At 53.1% G+C, this 26650-nt stretch overlaps 1 protein-coding gene across 2 annotated transcripts; it reads right to left on the reverse strand.

Annotated features, from left to right (window-relative positions):
- Positions 1 to 9173: 9173 nt before the first annotated feature.
- Positions 9174 to 23712, reverse strand: LOC117889272 (E3 ubiquitin-protein ligase TRIM39-like). 2 transcript variants are annotated; one of them, XM_034793217.1, is made up of 6 exons: positions 23202 to 23712; positions 21829 to 21924; positions 18859 to 19089; positions 13864 to 13886; positions 13660 to 13760; positions 9174 to 9868 (listed from the first exon to the last, which is right to left on the reverse strand). In XM_034793217.1, exons 1-6 carry the CDS (start codon positions 23628 to 23630, stop codon positions 9324 to 9326), a joined length of 1425 nt encoding a protein of 474 aa, XP_034649108.1. In that variant the 5' UTR covers positions 23631 to 23712; the 3' UTR covers positions 9174 to 9323. The 2 variants fall into 2 exon arrangements, with proteins under 2 accessions (XP_034649108.1, XP_034649109.1); XM_034793218.1 differs by lacking the exon at positions 21829 to 21924.
- Positions 23713 to 26650: the final 2938 nt, after the last annotated feature.

Consider the following 26650-nt stretch of genomic DNA (forward strand, 5'->3'; position numbering starts at 1 on the left):
TCATATTTTCTGGCATATGCTGAACAGTGCTTGTGTGGCAGTGAATAATACAAATCATGACAATAATCATCGACTTTATGGACTCTGTGGATCAGTTTCTGTTCTTTGTTCTGGAATTGGCCTGAATACAGCTGAAACGTTAAGAATTTGAGATGCTCATACGACACTTTCTCCTTCCTTCCTTTTCTCAAACTCAGAACAAAAAATGACAAAACAAATGGTTTTCAGTTAAAATGTAAAATTGCACAGCAGGCATTGCAGAACCTGCTACCCCTAGAGGGTTAAGTGATCGCCTCTGATCTGACTCGCATTCTCTCTCTCTCTTCATCCTTCCTGACCTCCTTTTCATGCTGGCAGCCATGACATCCTTCCCAATCGCCTGGGTCGATTGCTGGTGTCTCAGAGAACTGTCCTTTTTGGTTTTGCTCCCATCTATCAGAGTCATCTTTGAGGAGAGAGAAGCTGGTCCAGTAGGTAGACAGCTAGCCCTGAGAGCCCTGGGTTCTATTCACCCCATGGACTTCCTGTATGACCTCAGGCCAGTGCCTTAGGGACAGAGTTTCAAAGATTTTTCGGCACCCAAAGATGCAGCTATGCATTTAGTGAGGTTTACAAAGCACGTAACCTTCTAGGTGCGTTTGAAAATCCCATTAGGTGCCTAAATACCTTTGAAAAACTGGCCTTTAGTCTGTGTGTGCCTCAGTGCCCCACCTGTACAATGGGGATAATAGCACTGCTCACCCTCACCGAGGGGCTGTGAGGAGACATAGGTTGGACATTATGAGGAGCTCAGATACTATGGTGATGGGGCCACATAAGATAGAGTGGGAACTTCTCTATACCACTGCTATTCCTTCCCTGGGTTTTGGTCCCTTCTTTTCTCCTAGCCCCCTCACATCTCCCTCTTTTCTGAATGTAACCTTGGCTCAGAGGGCTTGGCTGCAGGGCCGGCTTTAGGAAGGGCGGGGCCCAATTCGAACATTTTTGGCGGGGCCCCGGCAGGGATGACTAACAAAAAAAATAATGTAAAAAAAAGCCTTTCATTTCTTCCATGTATTATTTACTTTCCATAACTATATAAATAATAAAATTATATATTATGTACATTGCATCATATATGCTGTTGATCGGTTATTAATGAGCTCCGTTTCATGTGTGTGGGTCCCCGCCACTCCCTGGGGGTGTGCTAGGGTGACCAGCTGTCCTGATTTTATAGGGACAGTCCCGATTTTTGGGTCTTTTTCTTATAGGATCCTATTATCCCCCACCCCCTGTCCCGATTTTTCACACTTGCTGTCTGGTCACCCTAGTGGTGTGCACATGTGTGGGTCCCAGCTGCTCCCTACCCCCCTCATTGAAGCAGGTGTGCAGGGTTACTGCCCTGGGAACTGCAGGGCACCAGTGGACATGGGGCTGGCTGGAGGCAGGGCAGGGGCTCACTGGAGGTAGGGTCTGGCTGCAGGCAGGGCAAGGGGTGCGGGGCTGGCTGGAGACAGGGGTGTGTGGGCTGGCTGGCTTTGGGCAGGGCCGCAGGGGGGTGCGGCAGGGGTTGCCTGGAGACAGGGCAGGGGGTGCGGCAGAGGCTGGCTGTGGGCAGGGGGTGCAGGGCTGGCTGCAGGCAGGGCAGGGGGGCGGGGCTGGTGCGGGGACGGGGTGCAGCAGAGGCAGCTGGAGCCCTGGCCCTTTAAATAGCCCCCGAGTCCCCCGCTATCCCAGGGCTCTGGGGGCTATTTAAAGGGCCCAGGGCTCCCTTGTTTTTACCGCCCCGGCCCTTTAAATAGCCGCGGGAGCTCTGGGGAAGCAGCGGGAGCCCCGGACTTTTTAAATAGCCCCCAGAGCCCCGCAGCCCTACCCCAGGGCTCCAGCAGTGGGGGTCTGGTGGCAATTTAAAGGGCCTGGGGCTCCGGCCCCTGCTGGGAGCCCTAGGTCCTTTAAATTGCCCCCTGGGGAAGCCGGGCCACCCTGGTACTGCACACCGGCTCTTGCCGGTACACCGTACCGGGGCTTTGGCCCGGGGCCCGATTCATGGGAATTGGTTGAATTGGCCTAAAGCCGGCCCTGGTGGGGGTATGGCCACAGAGCCGCAGGGAGGGGAACCCTGAGGTGTGGGGGCTGGGTGGGTACTGGGAGCTCCTCCTGAAGGGACGGGGGCTGGCCAAGGTCACTCAGCCCCGGGGTGTGGGAGGGGGACTGGCTGAGGGCACTCAGAGCCCCTGGAAGTGGGGGGGGGGGCTGAGGGGAGGGACTGGCCAGGGGCACTCAGAGTTCGGGGGGGGGCTGTCCGGGGGGGCACTCAGAGCCCCAGGAGGTGGGTGGGGGAGGGGCACACAGGATTTCAGGAATTCCCTGGCAGTGAAGAGCTGCTGGCGGCAGGGAGGAGCCAGCAGTGACAATCCCCACTTGGGATCCCTGGCTGGGCTAGTGGCTATGGGGGCCCGTGGCCAAGCTGCAGCGGAAGGTGATCTGAAGGAAATGCCTTGGCCTCGGCCTCCGGCTAGGAAGGGCCTGGGCCAGACAATGACCCACCGCGCAGTGTCCCAGCTCCCTTCCCCACACCTGCGGGGCACGGCCCCTCCTCTGTAGGGAGGTTGGCATGTACCTTAGTGCTGCTTCCTCCATCCCCAAAGGCCTCTCCCAGCCAGTCTCTGGCAACCCCTGCTGTTCAATACACACATTACCCTGCTGTGACATACCGGGAGGGGGGACCCCTCGGGGATGGGGGGGGCTGTCACACAGCTGGGCAATTTAACCCGGCTGGGCCGGGGTGACTGTCTCCCTGGAGCTGGGGTCTCAGCCCAGGTGTCTCTCTGCCCTTCCCCCCAGTCGCCCCCGGGCGAGGTGGGAGCGCCCCACGTTGCGTTCCAGCCCCACATTCGCACCCACAAGTGCTGGTGGGTTCCAATCCTAGGGTTACCATCTTTTAGTTTTTAAAAAGGAGGACACTCCATGGGGACCCGGCCCCGCCCCTTCCCCACCCTCAGCCCCGCCCCAACTTTGCCCCCTCCCCTGAACGCTCCGCCCCCTGCTCCTCCCCCTCCCCTGCTTCCCGCGAATCTATGTTCGCGGGAAGCCTGAAACAGGGAGGCTGCAGGTAGGCTGGGGCGGAGTGCGGCACGGCTCAGTCCGGCCCTCCTGGCCGAGCGGCTCCCTTCGGTCGCTGGCCTGCCCAGACCAAGAGGCTCTGGCCCCAGAGTCTCCCACCCGGCTTGGCTCGGGCCCTGGGGCACTGGCTCCTGGCCCGGCCCGTGACCCCGGCCCCCGGCCCAGCACTGCGACCCCAGTGGACCAGATCTAAGCTGGTAGTTAAGCTTAGCAGTTTTCATGCAGGCCCCCACATTTGTACCCTAAAGTTCAGAGTGGGGAAGCAGCCTTGACAAGAGTCTAGTGACTCTCTCACCCTGGGCTCTCCCCAGTAGAGACTCTTGTTCACACTAGTCAAATGATGTTCAAATGCTGAGAAGGAGCAGGGAAGAGGCACAGAAATGACTTGTGGCCTGGCCAGCACACCTTCGAGCAGGCAACCCGAGGGGCTGCAGCTAGTCAGCTTGACTAAGCAGTTCCGAGCTCTGTCATTAAGGGCTATAGTCACCCAGCAGGAGGAGGTAGCTGCATTTCAGGTTTTTGCTCTAGCAGACAAAGGTGTAAGGAGAGCTGGCAAAGCTGATGTTAGAAACATTGACATTGGAAATCCATGTAAGTGTAGAAGAGTGACGGAACCAATCGTGCGGGGACGTGGGAATTCACTCTCACCTGGCCTCTGGGGATGGAGGCAGCACGTGGCTGGCACTTCTCGCTCCTGCCGTACGAGGGGCAGGTGCTGCTACCGACTGCTCCCCCTAACCCCCGCCCTGCTGCGCTCTGGGGATGCTGCCCTGCTGTGGAGCTCTCAGGTGTCTTGAACTGGAATTTGTTTGGAGAGAAACTGCTAAGAAGCCTTATCAGCCCCGAGCAGAGAGTATCTGGGAGCCTGCCTGGGTCGGGCGGGTCTGGTACAGCCTCCCCCCAGATAAGGCTCTTCCCTGGACCTGCCACCCATTGGAATCTGGAACGATTCCCTCCGAGGTAACACCCGGGGCAGCCAGGGCAGGGCAGGGCAGGGCAGGGCAGGGCACGGCCTGCTCCCCTGGAGCGTTAGGGCTTTCAGGAGTCAGAGGTGTCAGTGGAGCAGGTTGTACGTTAAAGCAGCGAAGGCAGTTGGGGGGGCAGAGGAATTGGGTGCTTTGCCATTGCACTTGATCAGCTCAATTTGAAAATTCTTTCAAAGGAAATCCAGATGTATACATCTGACTGGGGTACATGTACACACATACACACGCACACTCACGTGCACACACTCATGTGCACATACACGTACACACATACATACACACATGTACACATACACATATATACAGACGTACACATACATGCACACACGCTGTCCCTGGAGCGCCCCAGGATGCGACTGACGGGGTGCCGGGTGTGAGGTCTGGGAGGGAATTTGGGTGTGGGAGGGGGTTCCGACCTGGGGCAGGGGGTTGGGGTGCCGGGTGTGAGGTCTGGGAGGGAATTTGGGTGTGGGAGGGGGTTCCGACCTGGGGTAGGGTTTCTGGGTGCGAGCTCCGGCCAGGCGGCGCTCAGCCGGCTCCTGGTTAATGGCACACCGGTGCTAAGGCAGGCTCCCTGCCTGCCCTGGCTCCGCAGGGCTCCCAGAAGCGGCCAGCACATCCCTGCAGCCCCTAGGAGGAGGCATGGCCAGCAGGGCCGGCTTTAGGAAGTGCGGGGCCCGATTCGAACAGTTTCGACAGGGCCCCGGCAGGGATGACTAAAAAAAAACCACGTAAAAAAACACGTGGGGCTTGTACTCACCGGGCGGCGCTCCTAGTCTTCGGGTCTTTCACTCGCTCTGGGTCTTCGGCGGCACTGAAGGACCTGCTGCTGAAGTGCCGCCCATGACCCGGAGCGCCACCGGGTGAGTAAAAATTAAAAAGGAGTCTCTAGCCAGGGAAGGAATTCTCGGCCACTTCTTTCTCCCCTCCCCTCCCCTCCAGCGGCCCTGCCACTGGGCGCGGGACCCTCTTAGGCGCGGGGCCCGATTCGGGGGAATTGGTGGAATTGGCCTAAAGCCAGCCCTGCTTGGCTGTATGTCTTCTAAGTCCCCTGAGTTCTGTCTTCAATTCTCCTCTCTTCACCCCCTCTCCATATGCGCCGACTCCCTGGGTGCTCCAGGTCTGGAGCACCCACGGGGAAAAATTAGTTGGTGCTCTGCACCCACCAGCAGCTCCCCGCTCCAGCTCACCTCCGCCTCCGCTCCGCCTCCTCCCCTGAGCACGCCGCCGTGTCCTGCTTCTCCCCCTCCCTCCTAGCGCTTGCACCCCAAAACAGCTGTTTCCCGCGGCAAGCCTGGGAGGGAGGGGGGAGGGGGAACGCGGCACGCTTGGGGGAGGAGGCGGGGCCAGGGCAGGGATTTGGAGAGGGGTCCAATAGGGGCAGGGAGGGGCGGAGTTAGGCGGTGACTTTGGGACAGGGGTGGAGTCAGGGCAGAGCCGGGGGGGTGGGCCCCCGCCGGAGGAAAAAAAAGTTGGCCCCTGGGCCCCCCCCCCCCCCCCCCCCACAAGAGATTCCTGTTTTACAGGTTCAGCTAAGGACTTCCAGATCCTTAATTTAATTACCAGCCCTTTTAGATCTTAATCACCCTGCCTCTGTTTATAACCAAAATAAAGACTCCCTACCCCAGGGGCACAAGCTGGGAGCAGCACCTCTCCTCTGAGAACACACATTCCACATTCTGCTAAGAGCTCGGCCTGGGGGCCAGGACCTGTGCCGAAACTCGGGGGGCGGGGGAGGAGAACAGAAGCCTCTCCCCCTGCCCCTCCCCCCAAATGGCGCCCCTGCAGCTGAGGCCTAAAGTCTTGGCAAGAACTACCCCCTGGTTTGCCAGCGTCATAGATGTGTTAACTACGGATCTAATAACGACTGTTATTTTACTAACAGTGAATTGTTACTAAGACTCGGGGATTATTTGACCACAAAACACCACGTGGTACCGTGAGTGACGGATAACAGAACTGGAAGACGTTAAATGGTCCCTTCCGGCCTTGGAATCTACGAATCTATAACACTGGGGGGAAATCCCAGCCAAGAAATGGCAGTTTATCATTTCTTAGCTTAGTAGGTCGGGATGAACACTAGAGGGCAGCCTAGTCTTTAATTAACCTGCTAACACACGTTAATACTTCGAGGGCCCTATCTTCACTAGTGCTCCCTGGTGCTAGGTAACGGCTGACTAACAGGAGGTTAAAAAACTCACGGTTTTGCCTAGTGGAGACAAGGCCTTAGCTTCTGTGCAATGTCCTTGTACTCATCACTCCCTTCGCCCCAGGTCACCCAGCCATCCCTCGATTCTCCCACAGGCTTCCTGCCCCAGACAGCCTCCAGAATCCCTGCTTGTCTCTGCAGTTTTTTGCTCTGCATGGTCCAGTTCCCTGCTCCTAGCCCCGTGGCAGTTTTCACTCCTGTGTATTGGCCTCACTGGGGCAGCATTTCCATTTCCGGAAGGATCTCTGTTTGGCTCAAATCACCCCTGGACGTGCCATTAGCCAGACTGGTTTACTACCCCTTGCCCTCCTGCTTCCCTCTTTGCTCAGGGGGTTCTGTGCCCCCCAGATGCAGGAGCATCCCAGCCAAAATCCTGGAGTTCACTTTCCAAAACCCCGGCGTCCAGTTACTTTACTTTTGACTTCCAGCTTTTCCTGTGAACCTGCACCTGCGTCTGAAGTCATCTTAGTGTCCCCTGCCAGTTGGGGGCTGAGGGAAGGGGAGAATGGAGGGGAGGGAGCAAGGGCGTTGGTCAAGAGGAGGAATAGGGTTAGGGAGGGTGGATACAGAAACGTTATCTCCCACTGAAAGGTGGGACATGACAGTGATTAACAATAGTTCAGGACAGGAAATGTCTCCAGGTGAGTGGCCTGGGTTGGAGTTTGGCCATGCTCCTGGGGTTAACACAGCCCACTCTTGTGAAAAGTGCACAAGAGTTCAGGACCACGGCTTTACATCTCATTTGAGAAATGGCATCCCCAAAATCACAGTGCCCCCTAGTGCCATTGCTTGGTCACTGACTCAGTGGTAGCACCATTCACTGAATCACTATCACCTCTTCAAGCTGCAAAACACCCTTGAAGGCCAGGCTGGGACAAAGCCACAGGGAACCCCTGACCAGCAGCCTGGAGAAAACCCGAATTGTGGGAAGGAGGTTGGACCAGCGGCATTGCTCCCAGGGGCCCTTCCTGGAGCATTAGTGCAGGAGAGAATTCATCACCTGAATTGCAAATGCAAAGAGATGGGGCAGACAATTCATGCTGGATAGACCCAGGAGATTCTGCAACCATCCGCCTGCTGGAGAAAGACATCAAGGTGAACTTGGCCCAGCCTGGAACTCCCTGTAGCCAATGGGATACATTTGGGCCAGGGTGAATATATGTCAAGAAGGCAAAACCGCTCCTTGAGAGGGGCATGGCAGTGAGCTAGGCCCAGCCTGAGGGCCTCAGAGGCCCCCTCACCCTACCCTCTCTGCCTAGCTTCAGAAGAGTCTCGCGGGTTCTCTGTGTATGAAATTCCTCTCGCTGTGCCTTCATTACCGGCGCTGGAGGGGTGTTGGAATATTTGGCTGCATGCAGCACGTGGGGGTGAGCAGCTCTCAGGACACAATCAATGCTTTGCCAACTTATACAAGGCTATTGTAGTGCATTGTTTTTTGGTGGGAGAAAATTACCTAGAGAGTTGAGGCTTATGGGCGAACAGGTCCCCCCTGGGTTTGAGTGTCAGTGAGAACAGGGACAGCACACGCACAGGGCTGTGGACAGCTCTGGCCCCCAGGCTGGGCTGGGATAGGCTTAGAAGCATCCAGCGGAAGGGAAGGCTTCGGTATTTCACTCGAAGGGGGGATAGGTCAGAGGCAAATTGCTGATTGGAGCTGGCTCACTCGTATTGGCAGGCCCCACCCTTTACAGACACACGACTCCATCCTCGTGTCCACGCTCCACGCGCCCTTTAAAACAAGGGTAGTCAAAGGAAATGTATCCCATGGCCGCCCCAAGGAGCTTGGCTGCTGGAGGTTACAGGACTCAGGCAGCAACGCTCTACCTTGAACCAAGCGGCTAGGCCAGGAGCATGACAGGCCAGAGACCCAAGGTCTCCACCAGCCACACCGCCTACTAAATACGGTGCAGCTGCATTCTTTGCAAACTGGGAAAGGCCCTCAGGTCCTCTCACCCATCCCCTCCTGCTCCCTGGGCGTCCCCGCAGATGCTGCTGTCTCTGCATTCCAGTGCTGGGGAATGGCAATGCTGGGTGGAGACTCCCCTACTGGGGCTGTGCAGGAAGGCCTAACAGTATGGGGGCATTTATCGTGGGTCAGTGCTCCTGCTCTGTGGCTGAATGTCAGCTTCAGTGACCAATTTCTTGTTCTATCAGCACCCAGAGAGCACAGGATTTGCCGTGCTAGGTCACCGCAGTGCCCAAAAGCCAGGTATCCTGTCTTCATAACCAGAGGCTTCGAGGAAGGTACCAGAGACCCTGTAGTGTGTAATTATGGAATAACCTACTCTTTGGGGGAATGTGCCCCCGTATAGTCAGTGGCAGACTCCTGCCCCATGGAGGTGGTTTTATAGTCCTGGTGTCCATAGGTGCCGACTTCTGCTGGCGCCGGTGGGTGCTCGACCCCCCCTCCGCCCCCAGCCCCGCCCTGACTCCACCCCTGCCCCACCCCCTCCCACCCCTGCCCACCCCTATTCCAACCCCTTCCCCAAAGTTCCCGCCCCAACTCTGCCCCCTCCCTGCCCCTATTCTGACTCCTTCCCCAAATCCCCGCCCTGGCCCCACCTCTTCTCCACCTCCTCCCCTGAGCGCGCCATGTTCACGCTCCTCCCCCTCCCTCCCAGAGCTTGTTACGCCACAAAACAGCTGTTTTGCGGCAGCAAGCACTGGGAGGTAGGCGGAGAAGTGGGGACACTGCGCGCTCAGGAGAGGAGGCGGAGCGGAGGTGAGCTAGTGCGGGGGGGCGGGGAGGGAAGCTTGACTGCCGGTGGGTGCAGAGCACCCACTAATTTTTCCCCATGGGTGCTCCAGTCCCGGAGTCGGCGCCTATGCTGGTGTCTCCTGCCCTCTCTAGCTGGTGATGTTCGGATTATCCATATATAGGTCTCATCCCATTTTTGAATCCCACTAGACATTTGTCCCCCTCAATATCCTGTGACAGTAAGTTCCACCAGTGAATTATGTGTTGTTAAGAACGCCTTTCATTGGTAAGTCCTGAAAGCCAAGGCACCAAGGCCGCAGTGACTAGCTCATGGCTGCTGTGTGCCCGGTTGGAGGGTCAGCGGTGCATCATTCAGGCCGCCTGCCCGCACCCCCGGGTAGAAGTATGGCCGCAGGGGCTCTGAGAAGGTGTCACTGAAGGTGTAGATGTGAGAGCTACCAGTCACGTTGTAGAAGGACACCTCTCCGGCCTCATAGTCCAGGAGGATGCCAATCTGCCAGGGCTTCACTTTCAGCGTGAGCTCGGTCAGGGGGGAGGTGAGCGCTGCATACTCATCCCCATTGCGCAGCCACACTGTCCAGAAGCCGGTCGCTGGTGAGGGCGTGAATATTCCCTGCCTGCTCACACGCTCCTCACAGACCCCCAGTGTCCAGCACGTCTTGTCCCCCACCTCCACCTCCCAGTAGTGCCTCCCGGTTGTGAACCGCTGCCAGCCCAGGACGCAGGTGCACGTGTCAAACCGCTCGGGGTTACTGGGGACGTCCTGCCTCTTGTCGCCCACCCTCACGCTCCGCCGATCCTGGGACAGGAGCAGGTAGGCATTGGCTGTGTTGGGATCCAGAGTCACGTCCACTAGGGACAGAAAGAGAATCACATGGGCGGCATCCCATTAGTGTCTGTTGGTTAGTTATGTCCTGCCCTTTCCTAGCACCTCCCTCAGAGGTGCTGTATAGACTGGAATGAATCCAGCCCCAGCCCCCGGGAGCTGGGTCAGTGTCATTATCCCCGTATGACTGAGGCACAGAGAGGGGGAGAATTGCCCTCAGTCACACAGGGAGTAAGCAGCAAAGCCAGGAGGAGTCCTGACTTTCCATCTCCTGATCTAAGCAGTAGACAACCCTCCCTCACAGATCCAGGAATAGAACTCAGGAGTGCTGACTCCCACCCCCAGCGCCCCCATTCATACCCACTAGACCTCACTCCCCGCCCAGAGCCGGGGATAGAACCCAGGAGTGCAGACTCACAGCCCCCCCACCCCTCCCGTTCATACCCACTAGACCTCATTCCCCGCCCAGAACCGGGGATAGAACCCAGGAGTGCAGACTCACAGCCCCCTCTGCTCATACCCACTAGACCTCACTCCCCTCCCAGAGCCGGGGATAGAACCCAGGAGTGCAGACTCACAGCCCCCTCCCCCCCCACGTTCATACCCACTAGACCTCACTCCCCGCCCGGAGCCGGGGATAGAACCCAGGAGTCCTAATTTCCAAGGTTGTTTCCTAACCACTGTCCTCTTTAATATTCCTCCTAGAAAGCACACTAGGCATTGCCTGTGATTGGCAGGCAGTCAGTTCCATGTGTGTAGAAATCACCCCCTTTCCTCCCAACAGCTGGACTTCCTCCTTTGCGGAAGGTAAAGGATGTCATTGGATGGTTATAAACATAGCTCTCCACTATCCGTGTGCGGAAAGGTCCATGCCGCTCCCTTTGGCACAATTGAAATCTTCTGGGGCCAGGAAACACAATCTGTCCCCACCCTAGTGAACAGACCTGTCCTCTGTTCTAACTCAACGCCTCAGCTACCCTCAATGGCTGACAGAGTTAAAATGAAACCACCATGATTTGATATCTTTGATGAAACGTTACATTGGGTTGACAAAGGTAAATGACTTGGACTTCTGTAAAGCGTTTGACTTGGTAACACACGACATTTTGATTAAAAACTAGAACAATGTAAACTTAACTTGGCCCACATTAAAGGATTAAAAACTGGTCAACTGATAGATCTCAAAATGTAATTGTAAATGGGGATTCATCAAGCAGCTGTGTTTCTAGTGGGTTTCTGCAGGGATTGGTTCTTGGCCCCTGTCATAAACATACAGCTAAGGGTAGCATAAAATCCCTCCTTTACCTGTAAGGGGTTAAGAAACTCAAATAATCTGGTTGGCACCTGACCAAAAGGACCAATAAAGGACAAAAAGATGCTTTCAAATCTGTGGGGGAAGGTTTTGTTTGTGCTTCTTTGTTGTTCTCTCTCGGACAGAGAGGGACCAGGGCAGGAAAAAAACATCTGCTAAAACCCTACCTGAAATAAGCATCTAAGATTACAAAAATTGTAAGTAAAAGCAAGGAAATGCATCAGATTATCTTTTGTTTTAACTTGTGAATTTTCCCTATGCTAAGAGGTAATTTTATCCCTGTTTTGTACTGGGAAGCAGAATCAGAGGGGAATCCTCTGGGTTATAAATCTTTTTATTTACCCTGTAAAGTTATCTTCCATCCTGATTTTGCAGGTGTGATTCTTTTATTATTTTTTTTTAAATAAAATTTTTCTTTTAAGAACCTAATTGATTTTCAGTGTCCTAAAAACCAGGGATTTGGTCTGTGCTCACTTTGTTAACCTAACAGTCGGTATATGATTCTGAGACAAAGCCGGAGCCAATAGCCCTGGGGATGATGGAGAAAGGAAGGGAGAGTTGAGGCTGTGCAGCTCAAGCCAACAACCCTTAATCCAATGACTGCTTCATCTTGAGCAGATACTTCTGAATAACAAATTCCCTTCCAAACTGAGGTGGCACCTCCTCTCCTCCTGCTACCCCCAGATGATACACAGGAAAGGGCCCAGGCTGTCTGGCTGCGACAGGCCCAAGGCTCGCAGCCCTTCAGCCTCTGTGCCGGGCCCGGGGCTCGCAGCCCTTCAGCCTCTGTGCCGGGCCCGGGGCTCGCAGCCCTTCAGTGTCTGTGCCAGGCCCGGGGCTCGCAGCCCTTCAGCCTCTGTGCCGGGCCCGGGGCTCGCAGCCCTTCAGTGTCTGTGCCAGGCCCGGGGCTCGCAGTCCTTCAGCGTCTGTGCCAGGCCTTGGGCTCGCAGCCCTTCAGCATCTCCACCAGCCTGCAACTCACAGCCCTTCAGCCCAACTCAGCCCCAGCCACTGAAAAGTTGGAATTCTTTTTTAAGCAGAAAGTGGATTTGTGCCCAGGACTCAAAAGCAGACAAGCTATGCTCTTGGAGCAGAGCTCTTCTCTGCGCAGGTTCAGACCCTGCCTCATAGTGTCCTTACCTTTCCTGAGTTGGCGTTTATATCCCGTAGCCTTGGGCATGTTTCACTGGCCCTCATTTTCCTTAATAAGGGAGGGGTTTGCTCCTTCCTCTCTTCCCGAAGCCCTGAGGATTGTCCAGCCCTGCTGAGCTCTCGATGGCTCCCTGTGACTGCCTTGACCTCACAGCCTATCACGTTTCCCACTTCTGGTTTGGAAGGAACGTGCCTGCTAACATACAGCTGGGCTGGGCTTGGCGAGTTGTGCAGGGTCTCAGGCAGGGCCAGTTTGTAGTTTCATAATTTTATAGACTTTAACGGGACATTGGACTATCTAGTCCGACCTCCTGTATAACACAGGCTAGACATCCTTCCACCCTGACACCCCTTCCACCTGGACACCCCAACACCCCGTTGAGCCCAATGACTTCCATCAGACCAAAGCATTCCAGTCCCCAGGAGACTCCATTGTTGTGGGCCACAGGCAGAGAAGAGGAGAGACCGAGGTGCTGCCAATGCCCAAGGCCCCTGCTAGGGCAGGGAATTGATTAGGTAGGATCTGCCCAGGTGATCCCAGCAGGTGATCCCTGCTCCCTGCTGCAGAGGAAGGTGAACACCCCCTCCCCACCCACACATTAGGTCCCTGCCAGTCTGATCTGATTCCTCTTCAATCCCAAATCGCCAAATTGTGACTCTGAGCATGTGAGCACAACCCGCCAGCCGGGTACCTACGCAGAGGCTTTCACACAGCACAGCTGGATTGGTTTGTGGGCAGGAGGCTGCATTGGGCAGTGAGGGGTCTGCACCTGGGACCTCAGCTACTGTACAAAGGACACTGTCACACCTCCTGAACACCGCCGTGTGGCTCTGGTAGCGGCTAATCAGCCCTACGTGTCCTGGGCTTAGAAGCTTCTCCTCTAAGAATCCCTGGCTGAGGTAGGTAGGGGAACTCAGATTGGCCCTGGATCCAAGCAAATCATGAAGATTTTGCTCTGAATTTGGGGCTTTGTTCAAGCATAAAACTGCAGGCAGATCTAGGAGATACACACAGGCCCTGCGACCAGAGCTGATGAGCTCCACATTTGTCTAAGACACGCACACACACTCATGTATTCAGTCACCCCCACAAGCACACCTGCTCGCTCTCACACACACACATACTTATGTGCTTGGCACTTGTGGTTCTTCTCTGGCCCTGTATTTCCACCCCTTTCATCAACACGCTAAATAAACCCGCACCTCAGCATTTTGTTTTGGGGACTCATGCCTTTGACCCAGAGATCCATGAGCCCCAAATCACACAGCCCCATGAGCTCCCCTGCATTCCCTTCCCATAGACTGTGCCATGCCCAGCTCCTGGTTGCCCCCTTTGTATCTGCCCTCCTTTACCTCTGTATTTCTGCAGTGTTTCCCTCACCCTGGGGACCTCATAGGAATCCTGTAGCTCCGTGTGAATGACCTCTGGCTTCTGAAGCTTCACACTGTGGCTCCTAAGGAGAAGACCGTTAGCTGTTTAGCATACAACAGCCAGCCATAGGGACCATCTATGGTGCCTCTACCAGGAACAATGGGGAACTGAAATGTGCCTCGTACCTGATCAAGGTGCTTTTCACGTCCTAAAGGGAGAGAAAACACAAAAGCAATTAAAGGTCTGCCTCTTAGTGAGGATTTTCCATGCCAACCCAGTCCAGCATCCTGCCTCCTCCAGATTCATCTCTCTCTCTCTTCCAGCCTTGGCAGCCCCAGGAAGCCCATGGCTAAGGACTTCCCTAACGTACAGGGCCTGAGACTCAGATCCTCCATGGTATTTAGGTGCCTAACTCAATACCTTAAATACCTCAGAGGATTTGGGCCTGGGAACATAAAGAAAAAGCTCGACTTTCATTTTCTAAAACGTTCAGTTTCGTCTTCTCTTGCAAAGCGGCTTGGAAACGCACCTGGTAGAAAACAGCCACCAGGAGATGGAGGGTGAGTGGTCGGGGTACCAGCCTTGGGCTCAGAAAATTGAGGTTCATTTTCTGGCTCAGCCATGCACGCCTTGGGTGAATCACTGAGTCTCTCTGGCCCTCAGTGTCTGTACAATGGGGATAACAGCACTGCCTAGTTCACAGGGTGTGTGAGGATAAATGCATTAAAGACTGTGAGGCTCTGACACCGTGGCAGCCAGAGAAGTGCCACAGAGGGAGAGGGCTCTTAACTGCAGCGTGAAGCACAGACTTCAGCAATCCAGCTCCTAGCCTTGTCTTGCACAGCACTGTGCCTTGCCGTGGCTTCAGCAGATCACGCCTTTCTGAAGCCAGACTTGATCAGGAGGTGGTGGGGGGGTCTCCAGCCAGTGCAGAAAGACTCAGGATTTCCAATGGTATAGCTGGAACACAAAGTGTTCCTCACCCTCCCAGCCAATGGCCTCAGAGTCACTCCGATGCCAAGCAAGCAAGAAGGTCCCTTGGGATTGGCAGGTGCCTGCCTTGAAGTAGCTGAAAACGGCCCATGAGACAGAGGGTGTTACTGAAAATAAAAAGTTCATAGACCCACAGAGGTCACGGCCAGGAGGGACCATTCTGACCATCTAGGCTGAGCTCCAGCATCACCCAGGTCAGAGGCTCCCCACAGTGACCCCAAAGGGCCTTGGGAAGCTGCTCCCCTTCCCTGTTACAAACCTCCTCCCAGTGAGTGGGCCGCCAGGTTTCCAGGCTGGGAAGCAGGGCATTGGTGTGGGGGCAGGAGGACCCTAGCGGAGGGGTAGGGCAGTTTGGCAACTGCTTGCTGGAGGGCAAGTTGCCCACTCCTCCCTCAGTATCAGCCATGGTTTTCTCTTCTCTGTCTCTTTTTACTCACTTATTCTCCCCTCTCACCCACTCACTGCAGAGTCCAGTCAAGAGTGGGTGGCGGGTGTGACAAAGTGGGAATTTTTGATACTATTTTTGGGGGCTGTCAAGCGATTAAAAAAATGAATCACGATTAATCGCACTGTTAAACAATAAGAGAATACCATTTATTTCAATATTTTTGGGTGTTTCCTACATTTTCAAATATATTGATTTCAGTTACAACACAGAATGCAAAGTGTACAGCACTCACTTTATATTTATTTTTGATTACAAATATTTGCACTGTAAAAACCAAAAGAAATAGTATTTTTCAATTCACCTAATACAAGTACTGTAGTGTAATCTCTTTATCGTGAAAGTTGAACTTACAAATAAAGAACGATGTACAAAAAAATCTGCATTCAAAAATAAAACAATGTAACCCTTTAGCGCCTACAAGCCCACTCAGTCCTACTTCTTGTTCAGCCAGTCTCTCAGAGAAACAAGTTTGTTTACATTTGCAGGAGATAATGTTGCCTGCTTCTTGTTTACAATGTCACCTGAAAGTGAGAACAGGCACTCGCATGGCACTGTTGTAGCCGGCGTCGCAAGATACTTACGTGCCGGGTGCGCTAAAGATTCATATGTCCCTTCGTGCTTCGACCACCATTCCAGAGGACATGCTTCCATGCTGATGACAGGTTCTGCTCGATCATGGTCCAAAGCAGTGCAGATTGATGCATGTTCATTTTCATCATCTGAGTCAGGTGCCACCAGCGGAAGATTGATTTTCTTTTTTGATGGTTTGGGTTTTGTAGTTTCTGCATCGGAGTGTTGCTCTTTTAAGACTTCTGAAAGCATGCTCCATACCTCATTGCTCATAGATTTTGGAAGGCACTTCAGATTTTTAAACCCTGGGTCAAGTGCTGTAGCTATCTTTAGAAATCTCACATTTGGTACTTTCTTTGCATTTTGTCAAATCTGCAGTGAAAGTGTTCTTAAAACGAATAACATGTGCTGGGTCATCATCCGAGACTGCTATAACATGAAGTATATGGCCGAATGCAGGTAAAACAGCAGGGGACATACAATTCTCCCCCCTCCCCCCCGAGGAGTTCAGTCACAAATTTAATTAATGCATTATTATTTTAATGAGCATAGATTGTTTTTAATCAGCCTGGAAGCATGTCCTCTGGAATGGTGGCTGAGGCATGAAGGGGCATATGAATGTTAAGTATATCTGGCATGTAAATACCTTGCAATGCCGGCTACAAAAGTACCATGCAAATACCTGTTCTCACTGTCAGGTGACATTGTAATTAAGAAGCGGGCAGCATTATCTCCTGTAAACTTGTTTGTCTTAGCAATTGGCTGAACATGAGGTAGGACTCAGTGGACTTGTCGTCTCTAACGTTTTACATTGTTTTGTTTTTGAGTGCCGTTATGTAACCAAAAAACCATCTACATTTGTAAATTGCACTTTCACGATAGAGATTGCACTGCAGTACTTGTATGAGCTGAATTGAAAAATACCATTTCTTTTATCATTTTACAGTGCAAATATTTGTAATAAAAATGATAATATAAAAGGAGCACTGTACACTTTGTATTCTGTATTGTAATTGAAATCAATATATTTGAAAATGTAGAAAAACATCCACAAATATTTAATAAATTTGAATTGGTAAAACTGCGATTAATCGTAATTAATTTTTTGAGTTAATCGCGTGAGTGAACTGCAATTCATCGACAGCCCTACTGTTTTTATGAAGCCTGTGTGTGCCTCAGTTTCCCCATGTGCTGATTTGTTACCTAGTGGGTGGGAAAGGACTGCTTGTTCTCAGGACAGGCTAGGAGACAGAAGTGTGGGCGCCTGGGCCTTAATCCCCATATCAGTGGAGCATCTGAGAAGACAATGGCAAATCCAGACACCAGAACATTGACACTTAGCAACCAACGACCCAGAGGGATATGGACTTCCCCAGGGTCGCCCATAGGGAAGCTAAACAACAACCCCCCAGCATGAGATCAAAGGACTGGCAGGGTATGGCGGGATAAGAGCTGGCTGCTGGAAGGAGTCAGGGCTCCCAGCTGGAGTCGGATGAAGGAGGTCAGAGGGTGGGACAGACAGAGCTTGAACCAAGGGGTTCACTACAGCTTGGCTGGGCTCTGGGTTAACCAGAATGGACCATGCTTTACCTTCACTTCTCTAGGCTACCCTAAGGACTTCCTGTGCTGTGTTCCAGTTAATGAATAAACCTTCCCACTTTGACAATGCTGTCTGAGTATCACTGCTAATGGTGAGGTGCATTAGGCCCTAACGAGCGCACAAGTCTCCATCAGGGTCTGTCTCAGTTGGACTCACTGAACGGAGCTCACGGTGTGAAGCAGGAGTGTTGCAGGCCCAGAGGTCCATTCTAAAGAAGCGGTGAAGCCACGTGGCTTGTGCTGGAGGAAGAGCAAGACCCCTAGGGAGTCTGACACTGAAGGGGTTCCTCCTAGAGACCGTTCCAAAGCTGGGGCCATAGCACCGATCCTGCAGATCTGTGTGTGACACTGCTTCCCATAGTTTTCATAGTAATATTATGATATGATTGTGTCATCATCATAATGTATTTTATGCAAGATAGGTCATGTGAGGTATCACTGGAAAGGTTATGATGTACTGAATATGATTATCCTATTTGTATGCATGTATCATTTTTGTATCTAAAGTTGGGAATATTGACTATATATCTGTACTACAAAAGAGTTTGCACCTGGTGAACGCCAGCCAGACAGAATGCAATCAATCTGGCTGACTAGCTGGAACAAGTCAATGGACAATTAGGGAGAACAATTGGTCTTTGAAGATGCTAATATCCCACCTTCCAGAGAAGCTTTCCTGGGCTGCTACAAACCGCCTCTGACTCATGGCTGCTTGACGCTGCAGGATCATGTATTCAAGTCACCTGGTACCGGATTCCATGATAGAATACCAGTATTTTTCCACTGAGGGGGGTGGGAATCGCACTGAAAGACAAAGGATTCTCACCATATGTAAATCCTATTTAAGGCAGGGGAGTGAGATAATCGAGGTTCATCTCCCCGCCCAAGATGATTGCTGTAAACACCTAAAACTGAACTGGAGAAGAAAGGACTGAACCCAGGCTCCAGGGTGTCTGGCCTGTGAAAGAAATACCTGGAGTTTTAAGCTGCAAGCAAGAGCAATTTGCCTTCAAGAACCTCTACAATCTGCCCAAAACAACCTTTAGGGTGAGAATTTGCTAGTTAAAACCAGTGTCTTTAGTACATTAAGCTTAGCTTGTGTGTTTGTTTCATTTGCTAGGTAATCTGCTCTGATCTGTTTGCTATCCCTTATAATCACTTGTTTTCTCTAAAACCAGTTGGTGGAATTCATAACTGGGGCGGGGGGCAAAAAGGTGTGCATCTCTTCCTCCACAATGAGGGAGGGAGCAGATTTCAACGAGCTGACGCTGTACCGTTCTCTGTGCAGCACAAGACGACACAATTTTGGGTCTACACTCCAGTGTACACTTGAGTGCTGGGCAATTCCTTAGCAGAGCCTTCCCATGCAGAGCTGATCTCAGCATCTGGGTGAATATGGCTGCAGCTGGGTGTGTCCCTACCTGTGTGTGTGCTGGAAGGGGGCTTGAGAGCCTGTCACAGCAGCACAGAGTAAGGGGAACCCAAGTTGGTGGGACAGGTGGTCTCAGTGGTATCCCAGTTCCATGTGACACCTGGGGAAAACCTGTCACATCGTGAGAGGGGCTCTCACCTTGAGCAGGTCAGCGGCTGGCTGCTGGCACTTCTGCTCGATCTCCGTTATCAGCTGGGCCAGGCTGGAGCTCTGCTCTACCAGGAACGCTGCGTTCTTCTGAAGCTTCTGCAGGGTCTCCTCCTCCTCCTCCTCCAGCCTGGACACGAGGAGCAGCTCTTCCTCTTCTAGAGCCTGACGGCGCTTGGCAAACGCGGCTACAATGACCTCTCTCTGCGCCCTCACCTTGTCCTGCAGGGGCAGAAACCACGGGGGAGGAACCTCAGTGGGATAAGGCCAAATTTGACACAGGGCAGTTTGCTGAGGGTTATGGGGTAGTAGGTAGTAGGCTGGTGGGCTGTTTACTGGGGGGATCTAGAGGAGGAGGGTTGGGCCTCACAGAATGTTTCCTGGGGATCTAGAGGTGGTGGGTTGGACACAGGCCATTTGCTGGGGGTCTAAAGGTTGTGGGTTGGGAACCATGGCCCATTTTCCGGGGATTTAAAGGAGAAGGGTTGGGCCCTGGGGGATCTTTTATGCCAGAGGTGGCCAAACTGTGGTTCACGAGCCACATGCAGCTCTTTTAGCGTTAAACTGTGGCTCACAGAGCCCCCCATATCCCCCCCCCATTCTCCGCCTACCAGACTTCGGCGGGGAGCTTGGGACCTGTGCCTTGTAGCACGGTAGTGAGGTAGAGGTTTCTGCCCAGCACGGGGGGGGGGGGGGGGGGGAAGGGGGGTGTTTCAGGGCTTCAGCAGGAATGGGGCTGAAGCCCCAAGCCCCGGCAGGCACCTCCTGTGGGGCTGAAGCCCCGGGCCCCAGCTCTTGAACTTCCGAAGATTGTCGTATGTGGCTCGGAGGGCCCTAAATTTGGTCACCCGTTTCATGCTATAATATTATGCTCCTAACACATTGTAACAAACTGCCCCTTTGTCCCTGCCATTGTCCTCCCTTGCCCCTAGGGTGCCCCCCCCATTCATTCTGTCATCCCCACTTGTCCCTGCCATCATGCCCCAACCCTCCCCACCCCCTATTCTTGAGCTATTAGTGGGGCTGGTGGAAATTCTTTGTGCTAGAGGTTTTCCCACAGAAAATGGCTGTTTGGTCGGCTCCAGTGGGTGAGGCTACACGGGCAGGGGGCAGGAATGGTTCCTGCTTGGCACACAGTTCCTGCAGTTCCAGCTCTGGGCACACAGACTCCTCTGGGCTCATCTGCACTGGCGTGCCACCTCAGCCCCACAGCAGGGCAGGAGGGAATGCCAGCCAAAGGATACCGGAGCACACTAATTACACAGCCACGAGCTCCCCAGACTGACGAACCAGCCAGAGTCAAGGTCCACTCTGCATGGGCAGGGGCTATGCACGTCCCCCCGCCTCCGACACACACACACACACACCACACACACATTAAGCAACCTGTGGACGGGACTGAAGGGCTGAGATCTACCCTCCCTTCTGTGTTTGCCAACAAGATGCCAGTTGATGTCCGTTGCAGGAGTGGGTATTTTTGTGTTGTGGACACTTGTCTGCTGGCAAGTGGACTGAGAACCCCCCAAACTCAGTCCACGAGTCCCTAAATAGATCATCAGCCAGCAACAACTTTCAGTCACTGCTGGATTGGACCTGGAAAGGGGTGAAAGACTCCACATCCCATCAGCAGCCCCTGAGCCATGCAGTCCCCACTGCACTCTGCCATGTGCTCTACAAAGCCCTTCCCAGCTATGGTGGCTCCGGCTAAGCCTGTCTGGCTGGCCTGGTGCAGCAGTACTTTGGTTCCATGCCATGCCAACAGGGCCAGGAACGCCTCAGGGGCTCCCCTCTCCCCAGGAGCCCAGTCCCTTTCTCCCCCACGCAGTCAGGGCCATGGGCTGCATTAACCCTCATGGGGCGGAGGCTGGGAGTGAGGGGCAGGGCTGTGTCACCAAAATGCTTTTTACTGTTGGCAGGAGGAGGTGTGGACTCCAGGGGGCTCAGTCACCACTCTCCCCTGCTGCCTGACAGGGGTGGGGAGAGAGCCTCACCCCACAAGCCCTGTCCCTCTTCCATTGATATACAGGAGCTGGGATTGCTGCTCCTTGAGGATCTCTGTGCCTGCCTGTCACTCCCAATGGGCCCTGGCAGAGTCAAGAGGCACTGTGGGTGCCCATTTCCTCCCTGCCACCATTCCCCCACCCCTGAGCCCAGAGATGTGGGCTCATGGAGTGAGGATGGGGCATGGCAGCTGCATAGCTGGGATGGGAGCATTGCCGTCCCCAGCACCAAGCCATGGCAGGGAGTCAGGCCGAGCCATGCACCATGAAGCGGGGCCCTGCCCCCGCTCAGACGGAGCAGAGCTGGGAGCGAGCCCCGTACAAGAGCGAATCAGACTCTGCGGTTACACAGCACTTCCTGGTCCCTCGGATTGTGCAATGAGCGGAGCTTGCACAACTGCCCGGGCAGGATAGTTTGAAAGTGACTCAATCAGTTTCCAGGATACTGGGGAAATAAGATTCATTTGCGAAATGTGGGGGGCTCCAGCTAAAAATAGAGTGGGGGTGGGGGAGACACACGGTCCAAGCAGGCCTGGCACCTTGCCACAGGGGCGCATTATGATAAACTGTTGAGACTGAGCTAAGCTGGCCTCAGGCTGGCAGCGGGGGCTGAGGAGTGTGACTAGGATGCCATGCTGCTGTATGTTCCTCTCCTGGGAACAGTGCAGCAACGGGGCCCTCCCCCGCTCTGCCAGACTTACGTCTTAGTCCCCTCTGGAGGGAATTTTCCATTGGTGCCCCACCGGGATGCTCCATCTTAGTCTCAGGGCCTGATGCTGATCTCAGTTACACTGGGAAAAATCAGGAGCCACTGGAGTTAAATTGATGTAAAACCAATGTGAGGTCCTCGGTGTGAATGTCCCCCCTTAGCGAATGTGCCAGACCCCCCGTGCTATTGCTTGGGGCCCACAGTCCCATGGCCCAGGGGAGGATGTGGTGGGATCACACTCACGACACCTGCCTTCCACTGGGCGGTTTTCTTCCCCTCTTGTGCCTGGAGCTTTGCAACCTCCCCCGTCACTTGTCTCAAAAAATCCAGCGCTTCCTGCAGTTTCATCTGTGGGGAGAAAACGGGGCTGAATCCTCCCAGTGCCCACTTAGAATGATAGAATCACAGAATATCAGGGTTGGAAGGGACCTCAGGAGGTCATCTAATCCAACCCCTGCTCTAAGCAGGACCAATCCCCAACTAAATCATCCCAGCCAGGGCTTTGTCAAGCCGGGCCTTGGAGATTCCACCACCTCCCTAGGTAACGCATTCCACTGGGGGGGCTCAAGGAAGGATTCTGAAATGGGGCTCCAATGGCTGCAGAGAACCGCTCACCCTGGGGTCCTCGAGCTGTAGATCATTGGGCAAGGGCATGGGTCCCTGAAAGGATCCTTCATTCCCATAGCGACCATTGAACTCGTCAGGGGACGAAGCAGAGAGGCCGGCACCTCAGGGCTGTCAGAGGTGACTGGGCAGGGGTCCCGCTCCCCTCTTCTCGGCAGTTATCCATTCCAATACAAGGGCTCAGCTCCAGGGGGCAGCAGTGAGGGGGAGGCCAGACAGGACTCACCTTCAAGTAGCAGTGGTGAGGGGGAGGCCAGATGAGGCCCGTCTCCAGGGAGGGGGTCATAGGTGCTGGAATTGCGGGTACTGGTTGCGGCAGCACCCCCTGGCTTAAAGTGGTTTCCATCATATACAGGGTTTACAGTTTGGCTCAATGCACCACTGGAGGGGAGCAGCAGTGAGGGGGAAGATAAACTAGGCTTGTCTCCGGTGATCAGTGGTGAGGGGGAGACCAGATGGGGCTCTCCTCCAGGGGGCAGCAGTGATAAGGAGGCCAGAGCTTGGCTTCACAAGGCAGTGGTAAGGGGGCAGACAGCCAGTGCCCAGCTCTGTGGCAGCAGTGGTGAGGGGCCCAGCTCCGGGGCCAGTAGCAGCGTAGAACCGTGTCCTCCATCAGTTTGTTCACATGCTCTTGGTCTGGGGGCCCAACCAGCTCAAGCAGGTGGTGGGGTCGCAGCCTGGTAAGCTGTGTTGGGGAGAGAGCCCCTCACAGCCGCTCCTTGGATGCCCTTTCTAGCTGAGAGAGCTCTGTTCATGGGCTCTGGAGGATGGAGAACTTCTCCATGGCTACAGGTGGGACCACCCAACCAGGGCCTAGGGCATGGGTCGGCGACAGGCACCTTCCCCATCTAAAACCCCAGGCAGGAACCACAGCCCAGCCTCCTAAGAGCCCAGAACTCAGAGGGCTGGGAATGGGGCTGGAGCACATCCCTGGGGCTTTGCCCGGCAGCCCCGACCCCTCTCATGGCTCTGTCTAGTTGGATGCTTGTCACTGCTCCTACCTTGTAGTCCTGGGCAGCCTCCTCGATGGGGATCACAGTGTGGGAGCGGTGCACCCGGGACTTATCGCACACCAGGCAAATGGCCTCCCCATCATCCTCGCAGAAGAGACGCAGCTTCTTGCCGTGCTTCTCGCACAGCTTCTCCTTGGGCTCCTTGTCTGGCTGCAGTGCCAGCTGCTCGATGCCCTCCACAATGTTCGCCAGCTGCTTGTTGGGCCTGAACGTGGTCTGCAGGAACCCTGCTCTGCACTGAGGGCAGAAGAACACCCCGGTTGTGGAGCCCTCCCACCTCTCACAATAGTCGGTGATGCACACGCAGCAGAAGTTGTGCCCGCAGTCGATGGTCACAGGGTCCCTCAGATACTCCAGGCAGATGGAGCAGGACACTTCATCTTGGAGCTTCTCCATCAGGTTATTCCCTGAGGCCATGGCTGCTGCACTCAGAATATTTCCACTTGCAGGGCGGCCAGCCTGTCAGCAACAGGAGTTACTCCTTCCTGGCTTTCTCTAGCAGGGTTGCAGCAGGAGGGGCTGGAACAGGGAGGGACGGACACTGGAGAGTGGGGGAGGGACTAGAGTGTTGTGCACTGCGGATTTGTTTTTGATTGCAATTTCCCCCTCGGAAGCCCTCAGTGGGTTTTATTGCTGGGAATTTCCTCTCCAGGTTCGCAAAGGCATTGGAAGGGAAACAGCTGTGGCAATGCATGGAGTTTAGGCTTCGATACTTGTCCAGCGAAGTCAAGAACACTTCACCATCCAGACAGCCACAAACCAGATTAATGGGTTTCTGCCTCACCCCATCCCCGATGCCCAGCTCTGTTTGGAGTGCCCTGACACTCCTGCTGCTGGTGCGAGGTTAACCCAATGTTAACCTTGCACTAGGAACTGATCCATCTGGAACCGACCCAAGTCAGTGCTCCCCCCCCCCCCCACACTGGATCAGTTCAAGAACCATTGCAGTTTTGTGTTACATCTGCACTAGTTGTTGCATTATCAACACTCTCTGGATACCTATCCCACAATTACTATCTCAGCTCTCAGACGCAGAGCTTTATGGGAGATTTTGAAAGGCCACTGGTGTGTTGTGGGACAGTAGCAGAATGGCTAGTTGAACTCTTTTAGTTTGTCCCTGTTCACACTGGTACTAAAATAGTCCAGACCAAAGCTGATTACCCTGAATCTGTCCTTTAGCCCTGTTAAAAGTCTCTTCTACTTCAGCCAGTTCTTAGGGTGCTTGGAGCACTCTCGGTCAGGAAACTAGTTCACTAAAAGTAGGTCATGCTGCCTTAAACAGCCTGGAAGCTGGTCTGTACTACAGCACTCACAGGGTCAAAAATCAGTTTAGCAGCGCTGTTTTTAAAACCAGCTAAACATTTCTTCAGTATACACAGACCCTTAAACTCCAGGCCCTGACATAGAATCATAGAACCATAGAGTTAAAAGGGACCACAAGGGTCATCTTGTCTAACCCCCTGCCAAGATGCAGAATTTAGGTCCATCTGGAAATGGCAGGGTTGGGTAGGCTTCATCTTAGACTACAAATAACTAAAATATTCACTCTTAAGTAGAACTGGTAAAAAAAATTGATGGGACAGTTTTCCTTTGGAATATGGTGCTTTGACAAAAGCAAATTGTTTCACGGGAACGTGTCAATTTCAGCATATTTTCCAACAGAAGAGTTTTGAAACTATGCAAAATGAAAATAGGACATTTTGTTTTGTTCTGATTTTTTCATTTAATCTTGTCTTTTAAAATATATTTATTTTCATATTACATTTATTATGTATATATTTAATATAGTCAACATTTTATATCAGTGTGCTGACATTCTCAAATAAAAATGTGTAGATAGGGACGCTTTGGTGTTTCAAAATAAAAATATTTCAGAATTTCCATTCTGCTAGATATTTCAAGATTTCAACGTTTTGTCCCAATGCAGGACAAAAAAGTAAATTTCAAGATGTCAGAATTTCCCACAGGATGGAAATTCTGTGTTCTGACCGACTCTAATTACAAATACCCTGGTACCTAATGCCGATGCTACCAGATGAATGGCAGTGTAGTTGTCATAACCAGGCAACAACATATTTGGTTCATTTTCAATTGGTGCCTGTCAACACAGTATCCGAGGGTCATTTTTCCTGTTGGGAGGCAATCTCTCTTCCCTGTTAGCAAGAACCAGACTTTTTTTTTAAATTTAATATAAAGGTGCATGGGTGTTGGTGAGGTGCATGGGTGTTGGTGTTTACACTAGAAAGTTGTATTGCTTGAACTTTACTAGTATAGTTAAAGCAGTACAAAGCAGACACAGATCAATATAAAGGTGCTTTTTACCACTAGTAACTATTCCAGCACAGGGAGGATAATAAGCTATATTGGTGTAAGGCACTTTTATAAAGAATAACTGTGTCTGCAATAGAAGTTGTGCCATGACAACTATTTCACTAAAAATAAATAAACACACTCGTAACCAAAATAGTTATACAAAAAACTGGGTGTAGACCAGGCATTTAAATGTAGAAAACATCAGAATGAAGGTTGCTCGTACTGTTACCCCAAAAACGGAATTTAGGTACCCCCAGAATAACTCACCTATTGCCCCCTCCTGGGTTTACCAAGGGTTCCCTCCAAACAGCTCACCTGTTTACCAGTCAGGGCCGGCTCCAGGCACCAGCGCAGGAAGCAAGTGCTTGGGGCGGACGATGGAAAGGGGCAGCACGTCCGGGTCTTTGGCAGCAATTCAGCGGCGGGTCCCTCAGTCCCTCTCAGAGCGAAGGACCCGCCGCCAAATTGCCACCGAAGAATGAAGCGGCACAGTAGAGCTGCCGCCGAACTGCCGCCGATCGCGGCTTTATCTTCTTTTTTTTTTCCTTTCGCTTCACCGCTTGGGACGGCAAAAAAGCTGGAGCCGGCTCTGTTACCGATCTGTTCTCATTAGGTCTGGGTCTCCAGGGTGGCCAAGGAATATCTTGGGCTGGCCAGGGGGGGTCTCTCTTTCAGAAACTCCCCAGACTTGTTACCCCCAGAGGACATGGATCCAGCCTTCCAATTAATGATTGACACAAGCAGTGTACTTTCCAAAACAAAGCAGCTTTTATTGGTGCAAACAACCACCCCTGACACATTAACAATCTGAAACACAAATCCCGCACAAGTTAAAGAGCGCCCTAAACCATATGGCCTTACAGTTTGAAGAAATGCTACGTGATGAGCCCAGCTTCAGATCGTCAGTCTTCCACAGGTCACTGACAGCGGTTCTGAGGTGTTCTTTAGGTCTTATATATATATAAATTCCTCTTGCAGTCAACACAGCACATACATTCACCTTTATTAACCCCCCCACACATATATATACACTAACACTATACCATACTATATCTCTGACTGTAGCTAGAACTAGAACTTTCTCTGACAGTGACTCTCCTGCATGCTCTCTCTTCGTTCGTCTC

Source organism: Trachemys scripta, chromosome 16 (assembly GCF_013100865.1).
Source record: "Trachemys scripta elegans isolate TJP31775 chromosome 16, CAS_Tse_1.0, whole genome shotgun sequence".
Classification (NCBI taxonomy): Eukaryota; Metazoa; Chordata; order Testudines; family Emydidae; genus Trachemys; species Trachemys scripta.